The following is a 25,243-nucleotide window of genomic DNA, read 5'->3' on the forward strand; positions in this document are numbered from 1 at the left end:
GTTTCAATGTTCAATAAAGTCATACATATTACATATAATCTTAGAACATTAATTTGCAAAAAAAAAGTAACAAACGTTGTGTATCTTCCCAACATAGAACAGACAGAGAAAGGACAATGCCTAATGGTATCATACTCACAATAACATTTACATACTCAATGTGGATTGCCAGTATGCATCCTGATCTATCAGAGTTACTTCCCTTGAATATGTTTCCGTCTTAGGAATCTTGTCAGAGTTACTTTCCTCTAATTTGTTTGTCTCGTTAAGTACATCAGAGTTACTTCCCTTGAATTTGTTTCTCTCCATCAGTACTGAAGCAATTTTATAAGAGTTACTTCCCATGAATTTGTTTCTCTCCTTCAGTACACCAGAGTTACTTTCCTTGAATTTGTCTCTCTCCTTCAGTGGGAGTTATACGAAGGGAAGTAACTCTTCTAGATCAGAATGTCTTAATGTAATTTTGTTTTAACTTCATTCACAAATATACCACTTTTGTTGATATCCAACCAGCAACTACAGTTGTGATACAGCTGATGAATCTGTATGTAAATCCTGTCAATTATATATGGTAAAATGAAAGCTGTCATCCATTTGTTCCCGTTCTAATAATTAAGAACGTTTACGGACGGTTTTCACAAATAAACCATAATACATGTATATAATTATTTAGTTACCTTAATACATGTATATAATTATTCAGTTACCATAATACATGTATATAATTATTCAGTTACCATATTACATGTATATCAATTAATCATTCAGTATTACTGTCAGTAAAGGACCGGAAGTGTGAAAATGAATTTGAAGAAAGGAGACATATAAATGGGTTTACGAAGTGAAATTTTTGAAAATTAGTCAAAAGAGTTACTACAAAAACCATGAATTTGTTTCTCTCCTTCAGTACACCAGAGTTACTTTCCTTGAATTTGTACACCAAGAGTTACTTTCCTGGAATTTGTTTTCTCTCCTTCAGTGGGAGTTATACGAAGGGAAGTAACTCTTCTAGATCAGAATGTCTTAATGTAATTTTGTTTTAACTTCATTCACAAATATACCACTTTTGTTGATATCCAACCAGCAACTACAGTTGTGATACAGCTGATGAATCTGTATGTAAATCCTGTCAATTATATATGGTAAAATGAAAGCTGTCATCCATTTGTTCCCGTTCTAATAATTAAGAACGTTTACGGACGGTTTTCACAAATAAACCATAATACATGTATATAATTATTTAGTTACCTTAATACATGTATATAATTATTCAGTTACCATAATACATGTATATAATTATTCAGTTACCATATTACATGTATATAATCATTCAGTATTACTGTCAGTAAAGGACCGGAAGTGTGAAAATGAATTTGAAGAAAGGAGACATATAAATGGGTTTACAACACTTATAGTTATTACAGTTGTTTTCTTGCCAAGTTAACATAAAAAAAAACTTGCTGAAAAAGATATATTCATATAACTATCAAATAACTGTGTTTTAGCATCTTGGGTATAAATGCAAAATAGCTACACATACAGAATTTTCTATGTAAAAGCAATATTTACGGTTCTGGGCAAAAAATGATAAAATCAGAAAATTTAATAACTGTTCCGGTTATCATTTTGGGATTCTCTGGGCCTGATAGTGAAAAGATTAGTTTTAGGTTGTTAACCCTATATCCTCATAATGAATTGTCCAATCTTACAATTGGAATAGTTCAAGAACGTCTTCAGGGGAAAAGGCATCAACTGTTGCTGATTTGAAAATTACATTTTTCTGGTAATATCTGCATTTTAATTTCTATTTTCATTTTGGTCCTTGAAATCATGCATTCATACAAAAATATTCACAACCAGCTCACGGATTAAGCTATTAATAAAGTACAAATTGTTGATAATATATGTATGCATATATATTACTGACTAAGCATATACACATACTTAATATATCGATCATTAAGGATTTATTTTGCTTTATACACCTTGCTTTAAAGTGAATAGTCGGGCAAAGAAAACCAGTCTAAATGCGTTCATTGGCCTTCCAAAAGTTCTCGCATATTAATACGACGGCCAAGTTCTGCTTAGTTTCCCAGTTCTGACCATTAAAGTAAAGAAAAGCCGAAAGCATTGAAAGCGAGGCTGCGTGGAAATGTAACCACGGACATAGTGAACCGGGAGGACGTTTTAGAATTTCCATACTTTAAATTAATTTCTTCGTACGCAGACAGATTTTGACGAGAGATTTTATTTTTCCATTTCATAAGAAATTATACTGGATACATTCACACCATTTTTACCGACTTTAGCCATCCTTGCCCAACTGTTCACTTTAATTCAATCCAAACTTTTTGTAAAGATGAGGTTTTAATACTGAAACAAGCATCAAATAAACTACCAATACATTCTTGTCGATAGAATGTTGTCAACTCAAGGAACATCATTCACTCTAGCAAGGTATTAAAGAGCTAGAGCAAGATTTATTTAGAATTCTCTACAAGAACTCGTTTGTTTTATCACTGGTAATACAAATATCTTTGGGAGTGTTTTTTTTTTCTTTTTTGGCTTAGTCGCCTTTTCAACTGTTCGTTTTGTGTGTACTATTTTTGTGCTGTTTATCTATAATGATATTAGTTGCATGTTAATTTTGCACTTATTAATATGTTCGCATATGAGTCAAATAAGAGGAAAAAAACACGGATAAGTTGATATGAATGGTCTGTTTCACTATTTACAATGTATTTTCTGCATGAAAGAAGAGGTTTTTGATTGATTATGATTACAATTGTAAAATGACAATTCAAATCGCTTTTTACCGGTACTAAATTTTGTGATTTCTATTTCAAAAGACGGTCGCAAAGATCAACATTCGCAAATTTGAAAGTGTTTTTTAACTCCTGTCCATATAAATGAAGCAGATGTCATATCGCAGATATAAACTTTTGCGAATTTACTTGGATAGAGAAATTTTTTTTGAAAGAAAGTTGTAGTAATTAGAATCCATCTGAAACATCAGTCATCGTCACAAGCAGAAGGGAAAAAACCACAATACCATGGTACGGACAACACATAGCGAAGAAACTTGAGCAACAGCAGTTGATTAAATTAACATGAAGCTGGACGGCCCATTACAGTACAATTAATTAGTGTGTTAATTTACTGAATAATGCATACACAATACATCAACAACCTGTAGAATTTCTAATGCAAAATAAAAACACCAAAACATTCTTCTCACACACTGAACGGTAGTTACTACTATGTTTTTTAAACATCACATCATTCTACACACACGTATCTTATATAACATCAATTGTAAATGTACACTGAAACTTAACTCATTTACCCCTGGAAAATTTGTTATGAATTAGTTCTGCCTTTGAATAGAAGTGTTCAAATGTGTCTACAGGTTCGAATGGGTTAAATGTTATTTAAGGTACATGTAAATCAAATATTTTTAGATGTCCAAAAGCTATAATTTCATATCGAAATCAATAAAATCAGTCATTGTGTCTATATATATTCATTTTTTCCCTTTAACATTCATGTAGTTCGATATTCATAAATTTATGTATGCAGAGTTAATATCCCAACAATTACCGTATTCAGAATTCCAAGAGTTGTCTCCCTTATCCAAAAAATGCCAGTGATAGTCTCAATTCAACAAAATAAGAGGAAAAGCAAAGGTAGTAATATCATGATCGTTATTTCCTGAAAAGATACTTTTGATCAAGGAGGTAATGTACTTCAAACTTCACTTTTAGCAGAATCTCAAATTAAATTGAATAGTCGGGCAAAGAAAACCAGTCTGAATGCGTTCATTGGCCTTCCAAAAGTTCTCACTTATTAATACGACGGTCAAGTTATGCTTAGTTTCCAAGTTCTGACCATTAAAGTAAAGAAAAGTTGAAAGCATTGAAAACGAGGCTGCGTGTAAATGTAACCACGGACATAGTGAGCCGGGAGGACGTTTTAGAATTCCCATACTTTAAATTAATTTCTTTGTACACAGACAGATTTTGACATTTTGAGATTTTATTTTTCTATTTCATAAAAAATTATATTGGATACATTCACACCATTTTTACCGACTGTTCACTTTAAGCATACAGTACAAAAAATCATTTTCAAGAGTTGGGTCTTTCTATCAAATCTAGGATTATCTTCAAAACGCTAAAGAACAAAACAGTTATGTCCCTTAGCAAGGTTATGAAGGTATTACAGCATTGTGTATGAATGGGGTAAAAGCATAAAATTAAGCTTGGAATATTTTCAATAAATTTTTGGTTCCCTTTTTAACCATATTAGTAAACACTCAATATCTAACAAATTAAAATAATTGCAATATGCATAATTATAATGCTTGAAGCATGTTTTTGTAGAAAATGACATGAATCAATTCTGAAATACACATCCTAATTCTTTGGTAATTAATATGGTTTATATTTTCAATTATTGCATTATTAACAGGCAATACTGTATTGTCCTAAACAGCTCAGCAAATTTTGGCTTAGCTACATATCTATCTTAATTCTCTATGAAACTATCTTGCAAATTGTCCGTCAAAATGCTATATATCTTAATCCTCTATGAAATTATCTTGCAATTTGTCCGTCAAAAATTACTTTTATACCCAGTTAATCTGTAAAGAACAATTAGGTAGCTCAGTTGTTATAATGGGGTCATTTGTATTTCCAATACACAAAAACAATTGGGGGAATGAAATTGAACATGCTCCGATTTTAGAAATTTTGTATGGATATATAAGATAATTTGATGGGGATAACATTGAGTGAAATACACATTTAGCACAATACAATACTGCAAACATTACTCCACTTTATTCCGTGAAGAATGATTACACCGACTACAGAAGATGAAACAACATGGTATACAGCAAAACTATACGTGTAAAATACAGTGGCCCATTCTTGCTGACTTAAATAATATTTATCTAAAAAAATAAGTATATCTATAAGTTTAAAACAATTAAAAAATATATATCAGTCAACAATTATCAGCAACAATCCACTTAAAGAAATTAACAATACATATACACATTAAACTAATCAGACACAATTAGGAAAAATTAACTACTTAATGAAATAAACATTTAGCACAATAAACAATAAAGCTAAATAATTTATCTTTAATTAAATCTCAAAGAGTAACAATACATACATAATAAAACATTTATATACAATTGTGTTTTAAACCAACAGTGCCCCATACCTTAAATCGTAATAATTTTAACCTATCCCATAATAGCAAAGGTCATGTCATTCAAATAGACTTAACATAGTATATATGCATAATTCTTTGGTTAATTTATATACAATTTTAGTTAAAATATTTAAAAACGACCTTCACCTATTGGTTGTATGAAGGTGCGACCTTGACCTTTCAGACACAAACTTACCATGAAGTGTACATGAGTGGTTCAATGGTCATATCTCACCCTGTGATGTGAGACTACAAACACATCTTGTGCAAACCCTGAAGTGTTAAATGATAATTTCAAGTCTTTCGCAGAAAGCTTAACATGGGATGGAGAAAGTGTTATTGGTAACTGGCTACCAGGATTGCTCCAGATCTTCAGTAGTGCTGAACATCAATAATCAGCCACGCTGAATATCAATAATCAGCCACGCTGAATATCAATAATCAGTCACACGGAACATCAATAATCAGTCATGCTGAATATCAACAAATAGTTTGTCTCTAATGGCGGCCCAGTCATTGCGACTTTCTGGATTTTCTTTGTCTTCCCCTGGAAGTGAAATAATTTCTCTTCACTAAAATGCTCAAAATTTTATACTATTCTACAAATTCAAAAACATCCAAACTTCAATTACTTTTGAGAAACTTATAATCATAAATCTGTGAAAGACTACTAGAATCTTTCCAACCCTGGATGTGTGACAATGAAATCACTTTGAGGTAGGGAATGATTATTTTTCTCTCACATACAAAGAAAAGGATAAGATATTAGTCTCAGATAAAGCAACTATAAGCCGGACCACAAAATCTGAATTTGTTGAAATTAAATTTTCTCATGTTCAGTAAAATTCGCAAAGCTTTGATTTCCATCAACAAAAATAACAAGCCACGTGATACTTACCGAGCTTCTGTTCTTGAGGAAGTGTACTCAAACCACATGACGTGGGGTATCAATGTTGAGTCTCTTAACATCAGAAATTCACCTATAGGGCTGCAAAACACAATATATGATTTCAAACAACTGTAACAATCAATAATTATCAATGTACTATGCATTACGACAAACATAACTTATGCAATAAGTTAAGTCTTTTCAATTTCTATACAGCAATTTGCGACTACATTGATATCTGGTTCACAATGACACACACATGTCCATGATGAAATGTTTGTTTCAATAAACAAATTAAATATAATTTAATATGTGGATTTCGAGATCCTGAAACGATATGGATAAAGTACTTTATACCGTGTATTGATTATATTAGTCTTACTTTACAGTGAATGTGACATAATATTGTAACATGATTTTGGTGGGGGAGAATAGGCCTTTATAAGAACACAGGTTTGTTTATTGGAGTGAATATGATACATAGCTGATGCTATACTCACCTTGAAGCCAAGATTGGGAAGAATGGAGTTAATACAACATAGACAATACAAAACCATGCTGCTCCAAACAGTATACCCAGCAGGGCTCCACAGGACACCTGCCAAAATGTATGGTAGCCTAAATATACCCTGAAATAGAAGACAAATATATGGTAGTCTAAATATACCCTGAAACAGAGGTCAAATGTATAGTAGCCTAAATATACCCTGAAACAGAGGTCAAATGTATGGTAGTCTAATATAAATATAATCCAAAATAGAGGTCCTTAAACTATTGTTTATACTTCCTACATGATGTTTGACATTGAATACAATAACAGAATTAGGGAGTAATACGTATTATAAAATACCTACATAAAAGAAAAGTTATAATCACCGAGGCTCACATTAGATATATTTACCTATACTGTCTGTATATTTCAACTATTTCCAAACATTTAAAATTTGAAATGAATCTTTAAAGATGCTCAACCGCCGACAGAGCATAAATGGTATTCATCATTTGAACAGTAATTGGTGTTTAATCGTGTATATTTATGTCTTATTAACACAAAAAATAATTTAAAATAATTTACTTCGCCTTTGGTGCATGCACAATCAGTACTTCATTCCATATAGGATATAGTGACACGGAATTTTTTCGGGATGCATTTAATTCTTTTTCATATTTTTAACTTGAAGTAAAATTAGAAGCTCAAACTTTTCAATGGTTGTAATGGTGTAAAGTAAGTAACTTTTGTAACTAATAAAAAATACTAAATCGTCTGCTCCTGTTTTTGATAGTGAAAAAATACCATTTGTCAGCGGTGGAGCATCTTTAATGATATGTAAGCAAACTTGGTATTCCATTATTTTTATTAACCGACCTTTGTGAGATATCAATTATATTGTCATTATTTGAGGTGTAGATTTTGTAATATGTACACAATTTTTGTTATGGTTATGTGACGACACTCCAGTATAACATTAAATCTCATGATGATCATAATACATACCTGCTATATAATATAATAGATGATCCTATGACACATATTGCACTGACGCAATATTTCCATAAATCGTCTATCAAGTTATAATTTTTATAAATTCTGTAAAAAGACAAACAAGAGATTAATTATTCATGATATTACATAGAATTTGTATCAAAGTCTAATGTTAATCATAATTATTTTAACATGAAATATTGTATATTCCATTATTTTTGCATGTCAAAACTTTCACGATTTTAAATTTTAATGGATAGAAATTTTCGTGATTTGATCTTCAGAGTAGGTATAATTCATCCATATTTCAATATTTCCCTATTAAATGAACATGTGAAATTATCTTCCCTGCAACAAACAGCCAGTTAAACAGTATTTAATTGGTTGTTTTAAAATTGAGGTCCACAATAGAACCTAATACATGAAGTGTTATATGTTAGACTTATTTTATCATTTCCAACAAAAAACAACTGGTGACGGTGTTCAAGGTAATTACAAGATTTTGTGTTCACAAGGATAAACTATACCTGGTACTAAAAACTGAAATTTTTGTATGATGTATTGAAAACTCAACGATTTTTACAAGAGCAAAAAGTATATGCGAATAATTGTTGATTTACCTAAGAAATAAAAATAGAACCATATATGTGGAGAAAAACCAGGAAAACTGTGCATGGCTTGATGGCATTCCATACTCTGTGTAAAGCTGACTCTCTGAAAGCAAACATCAATTAAAATCATACAACCATCAAAATGATGAAATTTTGCAGATCTTACTAGTTTATTAAATTTTTTTTTGTGTCACTGTGTAATCATTATGTAACAATCAGGTCAAATTTATCAAAGCTCAATCTTCACATATCTACTACCTTTCGAATTCTGAAACCGCTTTTAATTTTTTTAAATGGAAAAACCTGATAAAATTTTTTTGTAGAGTCGCAAAAATTATTAGCTTACTGTTAATACTACACGTATCATCACCATTTGAACAATTTAAATAAAATAAATGTTAATTTTCATAGCGCGATTTGTATTATATCTCCCATCGTCGTCTTAATTACTCTGTGTTAGTTGACTATCACTGTGCCAGACGACAGAACAGTGAAATGAATCTTCGCTCTTAACAAGAATATAAGCCTTTAATGTATTCAATATATATGACATATAACATGCAGTAGTATAGTTCAAAAATTTGATTTAATTCCATTACTACTGCTTACTTCTGACTGGTCGTGGGGCTTGTATAAGGTGCTTCAATACCCAATTTATAGCTTCATTCAGCAGTAGACCAGCAAAATAGGACACCTGAAATACAATAACAGTTTGTGTTGACAAGTTTTTCAAAACTATATACCTTAATATTGTTCTATATAGGCAATTCTTCTTCAACTAATTTGTATCCTACAAACATATGTCTGTAAGGGTCTACTGTTATCTGGAATACCTCAACATTACTTCTTTGATATTTGTTCTACATAAGGATATAATATACATATTGGAGAGAAAAAAAATAAAGCAACTTGTAAGAAAACAAAGCGAAATATGTGTATGCAAAGTAATTTAAAATGTAATATTCTTTTGACCATATTAATATGGGTAAATGTACCAGGTATTGTAATTTTTTTTGATATGTCTGATTTTTTTATCAGATGGAACAAGGGGAGGTAATTGTAATTCATAATACACATATATAAGTATACCTACAGAATGTATTACGAAACATCCCACTAACCATATCTTTATCAAGATTCAAAATGGTCTTTTACCTAGGAAAGCATATGGTCTCTATTTAAACCAAAATTGTGAAAATAGTTTTGAATACAATGTTATATTACACAATAATTTAAAGGCTAGCTTTTGTTCAGAGGACCTGTACACGTTAAGTTACATTAAATGCCAATTTTTTGTTCAGGGCTAAATGATGTACATACCGTATGAAGATCCCTCCGGAATATGATTAAGGTTATGAATCCTACAATAATACAGAATGGCAGAAGACTGGCCCAAGCAAGGAAAAATCCAATCACATCACCTGAAAGTACATTATGTATATAACTGCTGTAAGTTTAAATGCTATTAATGAACCCCATAAAAATTGATAACAAGTTTTAAGTGAAATCACATAATCTGGTTATTACAGGTATAAAGCATCTTTACTTTTTTCTACGACCATCTAATTTACTGAGTGACTAATTATATATATATAAATATTCTTTTATGTCATAGGCACATTGTGCTATATATTCAGTTCTTAGTCATTTTAAAATGTCTCTTTTGATAATACAGCGTTGCAGAAGACATTGATGATTGCGTGAGTATATGGATGACTTCAAAAATGATGACATGATAACCAAGACTGAGATCACCTACAATATTTTTGTAAAATGTATGTATTGGCAGGTTTCAAATTCAACTATATTAATTCAAATGCCCAGGTCTAAATCTGAACTGACGCTCAAATACGTAACTTCCAAAACAATCATAATGGCTTTAGTAAAGCCCAGTTATACCTTACATTGGTACTGTATGTAGACATGTACACGTACATACCACTATGTACAGCATCAGTATACAAATAAATACTGTATGTGGGCCTAGTACTTACTAATGCATATACATAGGCCATAGTAACCACGGATGCAAGGTTGTTTTCACCAATCTGTGGTTAGAGTAAAACTTATACGGGTTCGGTTTCTTCAGGATGCAACAAATGGCTAAGTTACTGGGGGTATGTGAACTTGATCAAAGATAAGATGTCAGAAGTTGATCGACCATCTGCACATCGAACCTTGTAGGTATGCAACATAATGGAAAGGCTCTGAGCTACATAAAGCATTTGAGAATCAGGGAACATATCACCTTTTGGGTATTCTACATGAGTGAGGGAAATCGCTTTCCACTGTAGTGAAGAATCTCCACTCAAAGGAGAAATGTCTGGCGAATCGGTTACACTGTCGACATCCATGCTGGAAAATGTGACTTCTGTTATTGCGCATGTGCGAATACCGCACTTCCCTGTTAAACGTAATTTCATTGGATGATATTTATGATGTGTAAACAAGGTGCCAAAGTTAATTTGTGTCAGGTAATTTCATTGGCTGTAAAGGGGATTCCAAAAAATATGGCTTCCAAAGGAACACATGCTCTGTCACTTCGGATATTGGCAGAATGCAAAACTACAAAAGCAAGGGCTTGCAAGTTAAAACTACCCCATTATGTGGTTGACACGCCCGTATTTATGCCTGTCGGAACACAGGGTACATTGAAAGGTCTTATTCCTGAACAGCTGGAAGAATTAGACTGTAAAATAATCCTGGGGAATACCTATCATTTAGGGAACAGACCGGTATGATATTTGTCCTGTATAAACAATAAAGATATTGTATATGTAATATCTTGTATAATCTCATTGTATTGTGAACGTTCTTGTTATTTCCGTTCTCTTTCCAATTTCATTTCCCACCTGCTGATAACATGACGTCGTCCTCGGTACTTCAGGGTTACTAGTAAAACTGAAGGCTACTGAAGAGAAAAACAAACAACTGATCAATTATAGGTCTGTAGATGTACATCAACAGATCAATTTACCTGTATTTTCTGCTGCCTTCAGTTTCACTATGAAATAGTCCAGGGGTGGATAAATCATCAGTGATGTTATCCTCTGCAGTATTGAGGATGATAAAATATAAGTATTTAGGACTTTGTAGTTTAATTTGTACATTTGTATAATATAATTAAATGCTACAACTTTTAAAAATGGTTATCTAAACTCTGATGTAGCTGTATACTGTATAGGGTATATCTATTCTAAAAGATGTCTTAAAACTAATAAAAACATTAAATAGAAAATGTTATAAATGATTGAACTGTCTTATTTGTCTCTTTGCAATATAATTTATTTTCAGACACATCTACAATTTATATGATGTGGCTATATTTTTCTATCACTTAATTAGTATTATTTGTTATATCATAATCATGATGTGATCAATACAATTTGTAATACAGGGTCACGAATTGTTGGAGAAAGCTGGAGGTCTGCATAATTTCATGAAATGGAACAGATGCTTATTAACGGTAATGATGATTTTTCACAATATTCATTTTTTAAACTCCTACTGTAATTATTATTAACTTTGGAAATGTTATTTAATTTGGAAATGTTATTTAATTTGAAAATTGTATTATTTTAATATATACATATCATTGCAATTCTGATCATGATACTGTAATGAGTGATTCACATAATTTTTGTAGGACAGTGGAGGGTTCCAGATGGTGTCGCTTCTGAAGCTGGCTGAAATAACAGAGGAGGGTGTGAAGTTCCAGTCCCCACATGATGACTCTGAGATGATGTTAACACCTGAAATGTCAATACAGATACAAAATAGTATAGGTATTTTGATTTCTTTTATTAGCTAAATTATCTCCCTTTAGTTTGAAAGTTTGAATCAGACAGTGTACCGGTAGGTATTTAAGAATACAGAACACCAAACCTTACATGTGTTAGCTGATTTTTTACATTGGATATTACCTAGATTATCTGCTGTTTGTTTGAAAGTTAGAATCGGATGTAGTATACTGGTAGGTATTCATGAATACTTAGAGTCACCAAACCTGAAATTTCTCACCTGATTTCTTAATTTACTGTATTTTCTCTCCTTCCTTTGAAAGTAAGAATCGGACAGTTTACTGGTTTGTATTCATGAATGCTAAGGCTGGTTCCCATACTTAAAATTTCTCGGCTAATTTCTAATTAAATCTAAATTATCTCCCCTTAATTTAAAAGTTCAAATAAGAAATGTACAAAAAAGTTAATGATTATTTGATAATAACCCATGGTGGTAAGTATAATGGAATTTAGATACTGTTTTGTTACAAATTACTAGAGAACATATTCTAGAAAGCATAAATATCTAATTAATATGTGTTAAAAAATCATAATTTTTGTGGCTATGTGAGGTTCTTATACATTGAAATAACTAAAGCTAAATTTCTTTTTGTTACTTATATGCATTGTATGATACATACATTTTTCAAAACATAAAGAACCCTCATCCCAATAAACACCCGTTCCCTTTTCTGAGGTCTTGCATTCACTCTTTGAATTATAAATACACACTAAGAAAAAGAAAAAAGACTTTGGAAGCTGTTTTAGGTGTCAGAATAGTTCTATATAAATTGTTATTTCTGTTCTATAGGTGCTGATATTATAATGCAGCTAGATGATGTGGTCCACAGCTGTGTAACTGGCCCGAGGGTTGAGGAAGCTATGTACAGGTAGATAAATGTCTAAATGTCAAGTAAGAAAGATGCCAATGTTGTTTGTAGATATTTTGTTGTTTTGATATTTGGTCAGTGAAAAAAGTTATTAAAGGGACAATTCATTCTACGAGAACATTAAAATTTGTATATATATCGGAAAACCCCCAGTTCTAATGGGAATTAGATCAGTCGGTTTTACTGTGATATGTCAGAAAATCCCATGGTGGTGAAATGCGTGTGAAATGTTCAAACTCACTCGCTGTCCGCCATTACAAATTGTGGTCGAATATCTTGTATGCCGAACCCAGTCCCTTGCTCGTAGAGTAATGCTACTTTTGTCTAGAACAGCTCAAATCGCTCTGACAGAATTTTTTTTACCTTATTAGGTGAATTGTCTTGCCTAAAAAATCATTATATCACCTCCTCAGTGGTTATGTAGTTCATTTGTTTAACGTGCGTGACTTAGGCTCGGGTATGGGTACAGCGTATATATTGTACCTGCTTAATCGTATTGATCAACGATTTGTAATTACAACGGTATCAATTAAAATACTAAACAATGACGTGGAATTTGTCAATATCTTATGTTATATGTTTCATAAGAAATGTAGAACAATACATTTATGCCATATTTTGCTTCTTGGTTATGTAAAAGAATTAGTGTGAGTGAATTGTCCCTTTAAATTCAGATTTAAGTCCATTTTCTAAAATTGTCTGTTTCTCGTTTATAATGTCTATTCTGGTCCTTGATTTTCATTTCTACCTTAAAACGATAGTAATGATTATACATATTAACTCTTTGAGAGCTCTGAAATATTTTATGCATTATGAACAAATATGTAATTCTACATCCTAAACTGCTTTTAGCGTACTTACTTGACTTTATACTGTAAGGGAATTCTGATTGTCCTTTATGTCATGTGTTTTGAACCAGAACTATAAGATGGTTGGATAGATGCCTAAAAGCTCACCAAAGACCACACGACCAGAATATCTTCCCCATTGTTCAAGGAGGGTTGTATCCAGAGCTACGCAAGAAATGTGTTCAAGGTAATATTGCAAGGATTACTAGAAGAACTCTGGTATTGTTAAGAGCAGTCAGAGGATTGGGTGCTTTGATATGAATGACAAAGAGAAAAGACAGTGTTACCAGTTATTACGGGATATGGAAATTAACTCCAATAAAGTGTTAAACTCCAAAATAATTGGGAAATTAATGGAATTTTCTAGATGATGCAGAATTTGGGAATCACATGGATTTACAAGTATGATAGAGAAATACTGATACAGCAAATATCCCATGTAAAAATTAAAGAATTTTATTATGATAGAGAAATACAGAAAACCTGACATGTAAAAATCAAATATTTTTTTCATAATCAATTTTGGATGATTGAGAGATTTAAAGAATTTTCTGGTTTATAAAAGAATCCAGGAAACTTCATAGATGCAATCTAAATCAATTCATGGAAACTCCTAAATAGAGAAAACAGGACATATATCTCTTGAATGATTGAAAAATCAAGTAATGTTATGTAGAAATCCAGAGAATGCTAACAAATAAAAAGAATAGGGTTTGATGCTTCCATCTAAGTGCCAGTAATCTACACTGTAAATAGTTAGAACTAACTTAAATAAATCTTAATTATTCTCAACAAGAGTAGTGCTATTACTGTTTTTGTTGTAGAGTTGATAAAACGAGAAGTTCCTGGCTATGCTATTGGGGGATTGAGCGGAGGAGAGAGTAAGGACGACTTTTGGAAGATGGTAACATTGTCAACTGAATACTTACCAAAGGACAAACCAAGATATTTGATGGGGGTTGGGTAAGTACTTGCTATTAAAGAAACCATATCTCATTCACCCCTCAATTCCATAATGAACTGTTCTAACTCTACTGTATGTATATATAGCTTTAGAAGAGTCCAAATGCGTCTTTTTTAGAGGTAGAGTTAACCAGTTTGTATTTGATGTCAATTTGACTTATCAGATTCTATGTATAGAATGAATATGTGAAGTGAGTGAAATCTAGCTGCACATTTGGTTTATGTGGTTTATGGTATAAGGAAGCAGAAAAGTATGTATTTGTTGTAATGGCTTACTTGAACATAAAAATTTGAAATGTCTTTAAAAATAAAAATAAAAAAGAATTAAAAATGTTTGTGATATGTCATGGTAGAAGACCCTGTTATGGAGTAGATCAATTCCTTTCTTTATTGATTGAAAAACTGAAATTAAGCTGTACTATATAGACTTTGACCTTTTTGCTGTGACCTTGTTGCCTGGTGATAACACAGAACTATATTATGATTGACCTTTTTAGGTTTGCCGTTGACCTTGTTGCCGGGTGATGACTGTATTGTGTTTGACCTTTGTAGGTTTGCCGTTGACCTTGGTATCTGGTGATAATACAGTACTATTATGTTTGACCTTCACAGGTTTGCTGTTGACCTTGTAGTCTGTGTAGCCCTGGGATGTGATATGTTTGACTGTGTCTTCCCCACAAGGACCGCTGTAAGTTCCCCTATTGTTACTATTAGTATTCAATTTTTTATCATATACAACAACATACAGTAAGAACCTGCGTAAGTGACCACCTGTGTAGAAAGACCACCTGCTTAATAATACCACTTTCTAAGGGTCCCAAATGGCTAACACAATTTGACATGTGTATAAAACCACTCTTTCTTCTTTGGTGGTCTTTATAGGGATAATTGATTGTACTTCATATTTCATTATCAGGTTTTCTTATTACCAGCAATTTTCCCAAAAGGACATAATCTTGTCTCACTTTAGTTCTAATATATATCACGAAATATTTGTGTGTACTTATTTTCATGGTTAAAAACTTTAGAAATATTTGTGGTTAACTTATGAAACAGAGCATCCCAAAGTGTATAAGCTAATTTTGTTGTTTTTATTTTCATGGTTCTACTTCACAGACAAAAGCAACGAAAATTTCTACTCAATAAATTACATGATTTTTCATAATATCTCCTGATACAATAAAATATGCCTTTTCTTATTTCAGAGATTTGGAAATGCTTTAGTACCAACTGGTAATTTGGCTTTGAAGAATAAGATGTATGCTAAGGACTTCAGGCCAATCGATGATCAGTGTCCATGTTCTACATGTAAACAGTACACTCGGGCCTACCTCCATACCATCGTAACTAACGAGACTGTTTCTTGTCAACTGTTAACTGTCCACAATGTGGCCTACCAGGTATGTCATCAAAAATGTTAATGAATAGAAGTATTTTTCATGGTTAAAGATTACATTGAAATTCTGAAGCAGAATTTCGGTGTTCATTTGATAGTTAAAATGTGGTAGGGTCCCTTTTCAGTTAAGTAAGGATTTAGGGATTACATGTATTTTCATAGTCTTCTCTGATGCCGCATATGAAAGTCCTCATTTTCATCTATTTTGGCGCTTAATATTTTTTTTTAAACAAATTTGATTAAGACTCATACTGATCTGATTTTCAAATTTAAGTCATAAAATTAGATCATATTACTGATTTTAGGAGACCCTGAGCTCTCGATTTATACCAAAGAATGCAAATTTTTTGTTAATATTCTTTTATATATTATTAAGTGAAGAAGATAATGGAGACGTTATGATTGATAAATACAAAATGAAGTTGTTTTTAATTAATTACTCTCTTATTCTTTAATTGCAGCTGACATTGATGACAAGTATACAACAGAGTATTATAGAAGACAGATTCCCACAGTTTATACAGAATTTCTTTGATAAACAGTTTCCCCATACAGACTATCCACAGTGGGCCTTGGACGCCTTAGCTTCAGTAAATGTTTTTCTCAAGAAAAGCTGATACTGGGCTCAGATATAACATTCACAGTGGTCATGAACACCTTAGCTTCAGTAATGTAAATCTCAAGAAAAGCTGATATTGGGCTCAGATATAACATTTACAGTGGGCCGTGGACGCCTTAGCTTCAGTAAATGTTTTTCTCAAGAAAAGCTGATACTGGGCTCAGATATAACATTCACAGTGGTCATGGACACCTTAGCTTCAGCTAATGTTAATCTCAAGAAAAGCTGATATTGAGCTCAGATATAACATTCACAGTGGGCCGTGGACACTTAGCCTCTTAACCAGAAAAGTGATATGGGCTCAGATATAACATTGTTAACTTCTTCAGTAAGAACTCAAGAAAAGCTGATACTGGGATCAGATATAGCATTCACAGTGGGCCATGGATGTCTTAGCCTCAGTTAATATTAATCTCGAGAAAAGATGATACTGGGCTCAGATATAACATTCACAGTGGGCCGTGGACACCTTAGCTTCAGCTAATGTTAATCTCAAGAAAAGCTGATATTGGGCTCAGATATAACATTCACAGTGGGTCATGGACACCTTAGCTTCAGTTAATGTTAATCTCAAGAAAAGCTGATACTGGGCTCAGATATAATATTCACAATGGGCCGTGGACACCTTAGCTTCAGCTAATGTTAATCTCAAGAAAAGCTGATATTGGGCTCAGATATAACATTTACAGTGGGCCGTGGACGCCTTAGCTTCAGTAAATGTTTTTCTCAAGAAAAGCTGATATTGGGCTCAGATATAACATTCACAGTGGGCCGTGGACACCTTAGCTTCAGCTAATGTTAATCTCAAGAAAAGCTGATATTTGGCTCAGATATAACATTCACAGTGGGCCATGGACGCTTTAGAGACAGTAAATGTTAACCTCAAGAAAAGTTGATATTGGGCTCAGAAATAACATTCACAGTGGGTCGTGGACAATTTAGCTTCAGTTAATATTAACCTCAAGAAAAGCTGATATTGGGACCAAGCCAACAAAAATGCTGTCATAAGGCGAAAATTTATGTCAATTTATTATGAAGCTTACTGACAGTAAGTAAAAAATATTTTTTACTTTTTTACTTAAGTTTGTTTTAGAAAATCATGGCCTGTTATAAAAAATAATACAATTACCAAAAAAAACCACCCTGAAATATTGGAATAGAAAATGTTTCTGTTTCTATTGTTTAGTATACGTTCAATCTAGGAATTGGTTTCATTTCTCCAAGACAAAAAATTACTTATTTCTTTGGCTGATGGAAATCACACCATTTTTTGATAAAATGACAGAAACTTTGTGACAGGATGGGGATGATAATGAATTGAACTCTCTAAATGTTGGACTATATGTTACATAGGAGATGTGCAATAAAAAGAGAAACAAATGTCTGTTTGTTCATTGTATTTTACACCCTTATTCATATAAGGATTTGGGCTAATATCGTTCAATTTCATTTGGATAAAGAATCTCCAAACATCATGCTATTTTCATTAGTTCACAATCATAAGATGGGTCGAGAACTGATGGAGCGAGAACTATTCAAATCACTTGTCTGTCCTTTCAAATTACTTGTCTATACTTTCAAATCACTTGTGTGTCCTTACAAATCACTTGTGTGTCCTTTCAAATCATTTGTCTGTCCTTTCAAATCACTTGTCTGTCCTTTCAAATCATTTGTGTTTCCTTTCAAATGACTTATCTCGTGCTTTCAAATCATTTGTCTGTCCTTTGAAATAACTTGTCTCTCCTTTCAAATCACTTGTCTGTCCTTTCAAATAATTTGTGTGTCCTTATAAACGACTCGTCTCGTGCTTTCAAATAATTTGTATGTCCTTTCAAATAACTTGTGTGTTCTTTCAAATAACTTGTGTGTCCTTTCAAATCACTTGTGTGTCCTTTCAAATCATTTGTCTGTCCTTTCAAATCATTTGTCTGTCCTTTCACATCATTTGTCATTCCTTTCAAATTATTTGTCTGTCCTTTCAAATTATTTTTGTTTCCTTTCAAATCATTTGTCATTCCTTTCAAATCATTTGTCTGCCCGTCAATAGTCCCATCCTTTCCTTCGCCGGTCTGTATAATAATTATTGTTAGTGCCACTCTCATTGAGTACTGCAGTAATATTTATCACATACATACAAGTTTCCCTTGGTCCCTAATTTTGCATATTGCATTTTGGCTCACAAGCAACCATCTTGTGTTTTGACGAGTTCCAACTATTTCTCAAATTCCATTTTGGAGCCAATTGAAAAATCACTTGGCTCACAAAGCAGCCACCTTGTATTCGACAGTTACAGCCATTTTTCAGTATCTCCCTGCATCTGACCGTAATCTTGAAAATCAAATGGCACCGTGTGATAGTTAAAAACCTTACCTTACGTACTTATTTATGTGTAAAATGTCAAATATGATTTATTAGTTTAAATATAAATTAGCGCAATTCGATGGTTCAATAATGAATATACATATACCCGTTTACAACATTTAGCTGTTGTACATGAATTAGCGCTTCAAAGACACCGTAAAAAGCGTTAAAATAAAACTACCAATTAAATAAAACTACAGATAAAATGAAACTGCCGCTAAAATAAGTACGTTTACAGTAATTTACGCCCTTCAGACCATCTTCTGTCACAGTATGACTCGAACTGTGTTCTCGAGATGAAAAAACGTTAAATGTTCATAATAGATGACGCAAGACGAAAAGCGACAAGAGTTGGCAATCTAATTAAAGTCATCTGTTCATGGCTTCGTTTTAAGTCCTATCAGCAGTCAGAGCCTGGACATCTGACAACGGAGGTACAAGCCACGAACACAAAATATGAATTAGATTGTCACATTTCGTCACAACAGATGTAAAACATAAAATGGCAAGTATACATATACATTTTAATGAATAAGGTTACCACAGTTAGAGACTATCAAGATTTTTACATAAAAACCCCCAAAACTTTTAGATGTATAAAGCACTTTATATAATTCATTATAGTAAAGCTATATGTACAATAACTGGTAAAAAAATATTCTTTTGCATTATCAGTAAATAAACTACGGTACCTAATTAACGTACTTAAAATCTTAGAAAATGTTGAAATTTACATGAAATACCAGTGACGTTTCGATTCACTATGCTACGTACATCTATCTTTCATTATTTTCGTGGGGATGATATTCTCGCTATTCTGTGACCGCGACAATTTTATTCTTGTAAAATGTGGAGATGGAATTATATGCTCGGTACATGTATACCCTTCTGACTAATACCAAAAATGTAAAACCGGTCGAAATTTTATGTTCTCATTACATTCTGTAATAGTTTCAAATTGTATCATCTAAAGGATGGGTTATACGGTATCCAAGTCTGTATTACATTTATTTGTATGCCACATACAAGGGTAGTTCCTGCTTCATGTCTCCAGTGACATGACCTTCCCTTTTTTAGGTTTTCTGGGGTAAGCTATAATGCGTCCACGTGATGCCATTTTGGAGATTGTGCGCAGGCGCGATTCTGTACTGTCCGCATCTGAGTTATCATCTATAGGCCCTCCATAATGACCATTGGTGCCGTATTCGTGGTAAATTGTGTAAAACCTATAAGGATCGTGGTTATCTTTCGTGTCATCCTCTTCCTCCGAAGATAAATCCCAGAATGCATATCCGTCTATAAGCGATTCCTCAGCTTCCGGTTCAGCAAGGATCCCATGTTGTATGTTTTCAATAATGTCCTTATCTGCGGCACATTCTGCTCCAATCTCGTCTTGTTTGTCAATGGTGGATGCCACCTCAGCGACTTCGTGATAAGTAACATTCTGTACAGCATACGACATCTTTAGATAGTATCTTCGAACTATCTTTGCCGTTCCGGTGGAAGGGTTGTAGAATGTGACATTCACAGGGCGGATATTGGATCCCCCTGCAGCCGATTTCATATCATAACTGAACAGAGAGAGAAGGTCTTCTAAGAAGATGATGACAGATAGTTGCTGCACCCGCCACTGTGAATACCTGTCATGAAGCAGGCTGGCGCATGTCGAGGACATCATGGCAATCAGGGCGTTGATCAGAAGGATGTAAGTAGTTAAGATGAAGAGGACGTAAAGTCCATAGGCTAGCCAGCTCTGTTTTGTTTGACTTAGAAATGGTAATTCTGTTAGACCAATCATCAAGTTAAACATCTTGAACAGAGCTGACTGATAGTTTGTGGTTTGTCCTGGATTTTCTTCTGTTCCGTCAATGGCTGGCGTGGATTTGTCTTGGTATACAACTGTCATTGTCGTCGTAAATGAAACCAGTTGTAAAACTATAATGACTGAAAATCGGAAGAAGTCACCAAAGACGACCCTTTGTATCATTTTCATGAAGAAGCCAAACAGTCTCCATCCTCTAAGGAAGAATGAATTGAACCACCAGGCCGCCAACACAGCTGCTATCATAGGTATTCCATCATGTTCGTACCACACCAGGTGAAGGATGGCATCTGTGATGATTCCAATGGAAAGCACTAGAATGAATGCAATATAATTGAAGTTATCCATAGTATACTGGATAGCGTTCGGTTTTCGGATTTTCAGGATTATTTCTAATACTCCGACAATAAAGTATACGACGGCTATTGCGAAAAGAATCCACCTTGTTATGGACACAAACATTGTTTTAGATCCAGGCACTGTAGACTCCAATGGAGGAGAATAACCAGTTGAAAAGTTGGATTGCGAATCTTCCATGGGATCTTCTAATGATGAGCTGAATACAACTTCGGATCGGTTGACAGCGAAGGCGCTGAGAACAATGACGAACATGTAGTGGAATATCATCCAGGCGATGTACGGGATCCTGTAAAAGTGCCATTTATTCTTTAGGAGAAGTTTTATCGGCGATAGGTCAATCAGTGCTGCTACATCCAAAAAATGCTGTTGGTTACCGCACATCATTTGTAGGACTGACTCCTGTTTTGGGTATCGGCGGAACGGCGACCAGCCCGAATCGGGCTCCAGCTCACCCTCATCATCAACGCCCAACTCACTGAGGTATTTGGCGATGGTGTCTATCTCTGTTATGTCGTAAGACTTCTCGTCGAACAGTCCGTCTTGTTGACCAGGATGGCAGTACACATCCTCCAGATTAAGGATGTCGTTGAATATCTCTGTTAGTCCGTTCTTTGCTGCAAGTTCAAGTGGAGTGAGTTGCTGATTGTTTTTTATGTACCACACATGGCGATAGTCGTAAGCTTTCCACCTTGTTTCTTCCATATCCTCTTTCTTGTATTTGGTAATGAGCATGCTTTGGGCTTCCTGCTTTTTCTTCATGCTTTCAAATTTGTGATTCATTTTTTTCTTTTTCATTTGTGTTTCCTTTGCCTTTACCATCAGCTTCTTAATCTGTCCGTGAATACAGGCGATCATTTTCCGAACGTCTTTCACTTTATCCCTGTACAGCGCCGCGTACTGGATCAAGACGTGGAACACAGTGTCCCCGTTCCCCTTGATGACGTAAGGAACAGCACCGTAGGCTATGAGAGACTTGACCATATACTGGTCATTCCGCAACGCCGCCACAAATAACGGTAGCTCTCCCATCATCACTGTGTTATTGAACTTTGTTCCTGTCGCACGCACATTTACCAATTTACGCATGTTCTTGTGAGAGCTTAACCAGGCCTTTTTCAAAATTATATTGAAAGCCTGTCGGTTTCCGGATGCGATCGCAATATGAAGAGGCGTCTGCCCATAATAAGACTGGTGGGTCCGTGGTACGTAGGCCAAATCCGGACAGATCTGGAGTAAGATATCCAAGAGTTCATTCGTGTCTGGGAAATTGATGACGTAGTGTAGAAGTGTCTCATCCCTTTCATAAACCTTGTCGCGGGAAAATTCTTGCTTCAGTCGCCACTTTCTTACGCAAGTTTCATGTGCAGACTTTGTGAACCGCTTAGCCAAGGCAGTAGCGAAGTGGAACTGGCGGGTATCAAGGCACTTCTCAAATAATCTGAAGGTCTTTTCATCTTCGTTCACACCTGCAAAAAAACAACAACAGTGTTTTTATCTACGATTACAATGGATACATAAAGGTTATTTGGAGATATGTTAATGAAAGGGGGCAGCGGTGGCCAAAGGCAAGGTTAAGATATCCCAACATATTACCACAAGCCTCCACCTCTGGGTCGCGAGTTCGAATCCCATGTAAGGGAGTTGCCAGGTACCGATAGTAAGTCGGTGGGTTTTCTCCGGGTACTCCGACATTCTTTCACCACTTATACCTGACACGTCCTTAAATGACCCTGGCTGTTGATAGGTCGATATTAAAACCATCAAACCAAGAGTTAAAGGGCCACTACCTTTCCGAAACGGCTTTTAATTTTTAAAATAGCAATGTAAAACGAGATCAATAATTTTGTAGAGTCGCAGAAGTTATTAACTATACGTTTACTAGAACACTTATCATCACCTTCAGAACTGTTTAATTAGCTTAAATAAAATGTTAATTTTCATAACGCGGGTCGTTTTATGTTTCCCGCCGTCGTCCTAGTTGACTATCACTGCGCCAGACGGCAAAACAGCGAAATGAATCTCCGCTGTTTTCGTACATTAGACAGGAAATCTTGCATATGTTTGGTGTTGTAACCTCATCTTAAGCCATCGATATATATTTTCTTTTGTTATTAATGTTTTTAAGAAACCTTTAAATTTTACTCCGGAAAGGTAGTGGGCCTTTAATGAAAGGGCACTCCCTTTTTTAATTTTCGAACATCTGTTCATCGATGTTATTCTGTCTACTATGGTATCAAGATTCCGTCCTCACTGCCCCTCAACAAAAAATGAGAAGTTTGTGCTGTCATGCGATTATTTGATGATACAACAGAGAATATCTCGAGGGTACTTATGGAATTTATAAAAAATAATATAATTACACCCGTACATGTAAATTGAAATGTTACTTTAGCAATGAGCTAATTAGGCCATGGGCTAGGAGGGTCCCACATGCACCCCCCAAACCTCCGAACCAATATTTTTCTGAACCCTTATGACCCACTGATCACAAATCAAAATGTTAACATTGCATAAGTTGGGATGAACTTCCGGTTATGACGTCATCAAGATGGCCGCCATCTCGAATTTCACTAAAAATTGAAAAATAGTCATAACATTAACATTTTTCAACCGAAGTAGACAAATGAGGTATCAAAATGACCACAATAGAACAACAAATACATATCAGGACCAAAAAATCCAATATATGTAGTGATTTCTACGCAGGAAATGAAAAAATCTGATTTTAAGCTCAAAAATGGTGATTTTTCAGCAAATTTTTCATATTTGGCTTGACGCAGCAAAAATGTTTCCCAACAGCAAACTATTATTTCTAATAAGTTTTTGACCACTTATCAATTAGTTTAAGCAACAAAAACAACAAAAACCAATGTTAACATTGTATAAGTTCCGGTTATGACGTCATTAAGATGGCCACCATCTCGAATTTCACTAAAAAATGATGAATAGTCATAACACTGATATTATTGTTTATAGATTCACAATGATGGTCGTCTATCTTTTAACGATAACGTGGCTACAAGTATTTGTTGCGTACATTATTCTTAAATGACCGTATGAGAACTGGTTAGTGATATGGCAATAAACAAAGGTTTTTATAGTTAACACCATGTATTTGAAAACGTTGGTATTTGATACGTATTCTATAAGTTTATTAATTTGATAGTATTGTATCAATTTATTCATATTTTGAGAAGGCTTTATTTCTTATCAATGTTACTCAGTATATTGGCGAGGCAATGGAAGGTTTTAAATATATTTGAATTCCTGAAAGGTTTGTCTATCCCAATTAATTCAATATATTTTTAATTATAAACCTTGTATTTAGCAAAGAGGCAATATCTCGTTACAAGTGTAAACGAACTGAGTAAAATGTTTGATTTGAAATTCAATACGTAACTGCTTAAAAAACTCACCTTTGTAAATGTTGCTTTTCCTAAAGGACGGAAAATCTTCGCTCATCGATTCGTCATCCATATTGTTTTAATAAAACATCAGTATTTAAGTTTCGGCCTCGTTCGGTAGGCAATGGCCGACCATTATTTCGTTACTGGTAACCCGTATCTAACAGTATTGTTCGGTTGGAATTTGAGATTTTCAAAAGATTGACACTGTTGTTAATTTCCTGTCACATGGCTTTGTGAGCTAATTAGTGCTTTGTTAATTATATAAGCATGAGATAATATATAACCAAGTCATTATCATATCATCGTTGGTATTTACCAGAGGAAGAAAGAAAACGTGGATATGAATTTTGGAGTTTTTTACGTTAATGTTTTCAGATAAAATGAAATAGTATTGTCAAGGAAAGCTAACATAGATTTAACTATGAAGAGACAACAGAGAGGTATATGCTAATGCTTTGATTAATCCATTCAGAATACACATACACACACAATACCCCATTGTACTATTCAAGACTATTCAAGCCAGACACACAAGGCGCGATGTGTATAATGATTTGTTTGTATCCATAGGAAGATTGAGTTGATTATTTGA

The 25,243-nt window shown here is 33.8% G+C and overlaps 3 protein-coding genes across 3 annotated transcripts; 1 reads left to right on the forward strand and 2 right to left on the reverse strand.

Moving 5' to 3' along the window:
* Positions 1-5,134: 5,134 nt before the first annotated feature.
* LOC138321540 (dolichyldiphosphatase 1-like) lies at positions 5,135-10,605 on the reverse strand. Its single transcript, XM_069265289.1, has 8 exons — positions 10,455-10,605; positions 9,527-9,627; positions 8,816-8,900; positions 8,216-8,309; positions 7,608-7,700; positions 6,613-6,741; positions 6,122-6,211; positions 5,135-5,770 (listed from the first exon to the last, which is right to left on the reverse strand). Exons 1-8 carry the CDS (start codon positions 10,558-10,560, stop codon positions 5,737-5,739), a joined length of 732 nt encoding a protein of 243 aa, XP_069121390.1. The 5' UTR covers positions 10,561-10,605; the 3' UTR covers positions 5,135-5,736.
* Positions 10,606-10,682: 77 nt separating this feature from the next.
* Positions 10,683-16,945, forward strand: LOC138321539 (queuine tRNA-ribosyltransferase catalytic subunit 1-like). The gene is made up of 9 exons (XM_069265288.1): positions 10,683-10,941; positions 11,604-11,672; positions 11,853-11,991; positions 12,797-12,875; positions 13,795-13,910; positions 14,548-14,686; positions 15,299-15,374; positions 15,892-16,086; positions 16,544-16,945. Exons 1-9 carry the CDS (start codon positions 10,717-10,719, stop codon positions 16,697-16,699), a joined length of 1,194 nt encoding a protein of 397 aa, XP_069121389.1. The 5' UTR covers positions 10,683-10,716; the 3' UTR covers positions 16,700-16,945.
* A 2,656-nt stretch (positions 16,946-19,601) lies between these two features.
* Positions 19,602-24,817, reverse strand: LOC138321538 (transient receptor potential cation channel subfamily V member 6-like). The gene is made up of 2 exons (XM_069265287.1): positions 24,661-24,817; positions 19,602-22,710 (listed from the first exon to the last, which is right to left on the reverse strand). Exons 1-2 carry the CDS (start codon positions 24,719-24,721, stop codon positions 20,105-20,107), a joined length of 2,667 nt encoding a protein of 888 aa, XP_069121388.1. The 5' UTR covers positions 24,722-24,817; the 3' UTR covers positions 19,602-20,104.
* Positions 24,818-25,243: the final 426 nt, after the last annotated feature.

The sequence above is a fragment of the Argopecten irradians genome, chromosome 4 (genome assembly GCF_041381155.1).
Source record: "Argopecten irradians isolate NY chromosome 4, Ai_NY, whole genome shotgun sequence".
NCBI classification, from domain to species: domain Eukaryota; kingdom Metazoa; phylum Mollusca; class Bivalvia; order Pectinida; family Pectinidae; genus Argopecten; species Argopecten irradians.

Bases quoted from the DNA above. Each gene is read 5' to 3' on its own strand.
- LOC138321539 (XM_069265288.1), top strand. From the start codon at position 10,717: ATGGCTTCCAAAGGAACACATGCTCTGTCACTTCGGATATTGGCAGAA. The intron at 10,942-11,603 runs GTATGATATTTG...TTTGTAATACAG, and splicing joins ATCATTTAGGGAACAGACCG to GGTCACGAATTGTTGGAGAA. The intron at 15,375-15,891 runs GTAAGTTCCCCT...TTCTTATTTCAG, and splicing joins TCTTCCCCACAAGGACCGCT to AGATTTGGAAATGCTTTAGT.
- LOC138321538 (XM_069265287.1), bottom strand. From the start codon at position 24,721: ATGGATGACGAATCGATGAGCGAAGATTTTCCGTCCTTTAGGAAAAGC. The intron at 22,711-24,660 runs GTGAGTTTTTTA...GTTTTTTTGCAG, and splicing joins GAAAAGCAACATTTACAAAG to GTGTGAACGAAGATGAAAAG.
- LOC138321540 (XM_069265289.1), bottom strand. From the start codon at position 10,560: ATGGATGTCGACAGTGTAACCGATTCGCCAGACATTTCTCCTTTGAGT. The intron at 8,901-9,526 runs GTATGTACATCA...ATTGTATTTCAG, and splicing joins TCCGGAGGGATCTTCATACG to GTGTCCTATTTTGCTGGTCT. The intron at 6,742-7,607 runs GTATGTATTATG...CTTCTATTTCAG, and splicing joins TCTATTATATTATATAGCAG to GGTATATTTAGGCTACCATA.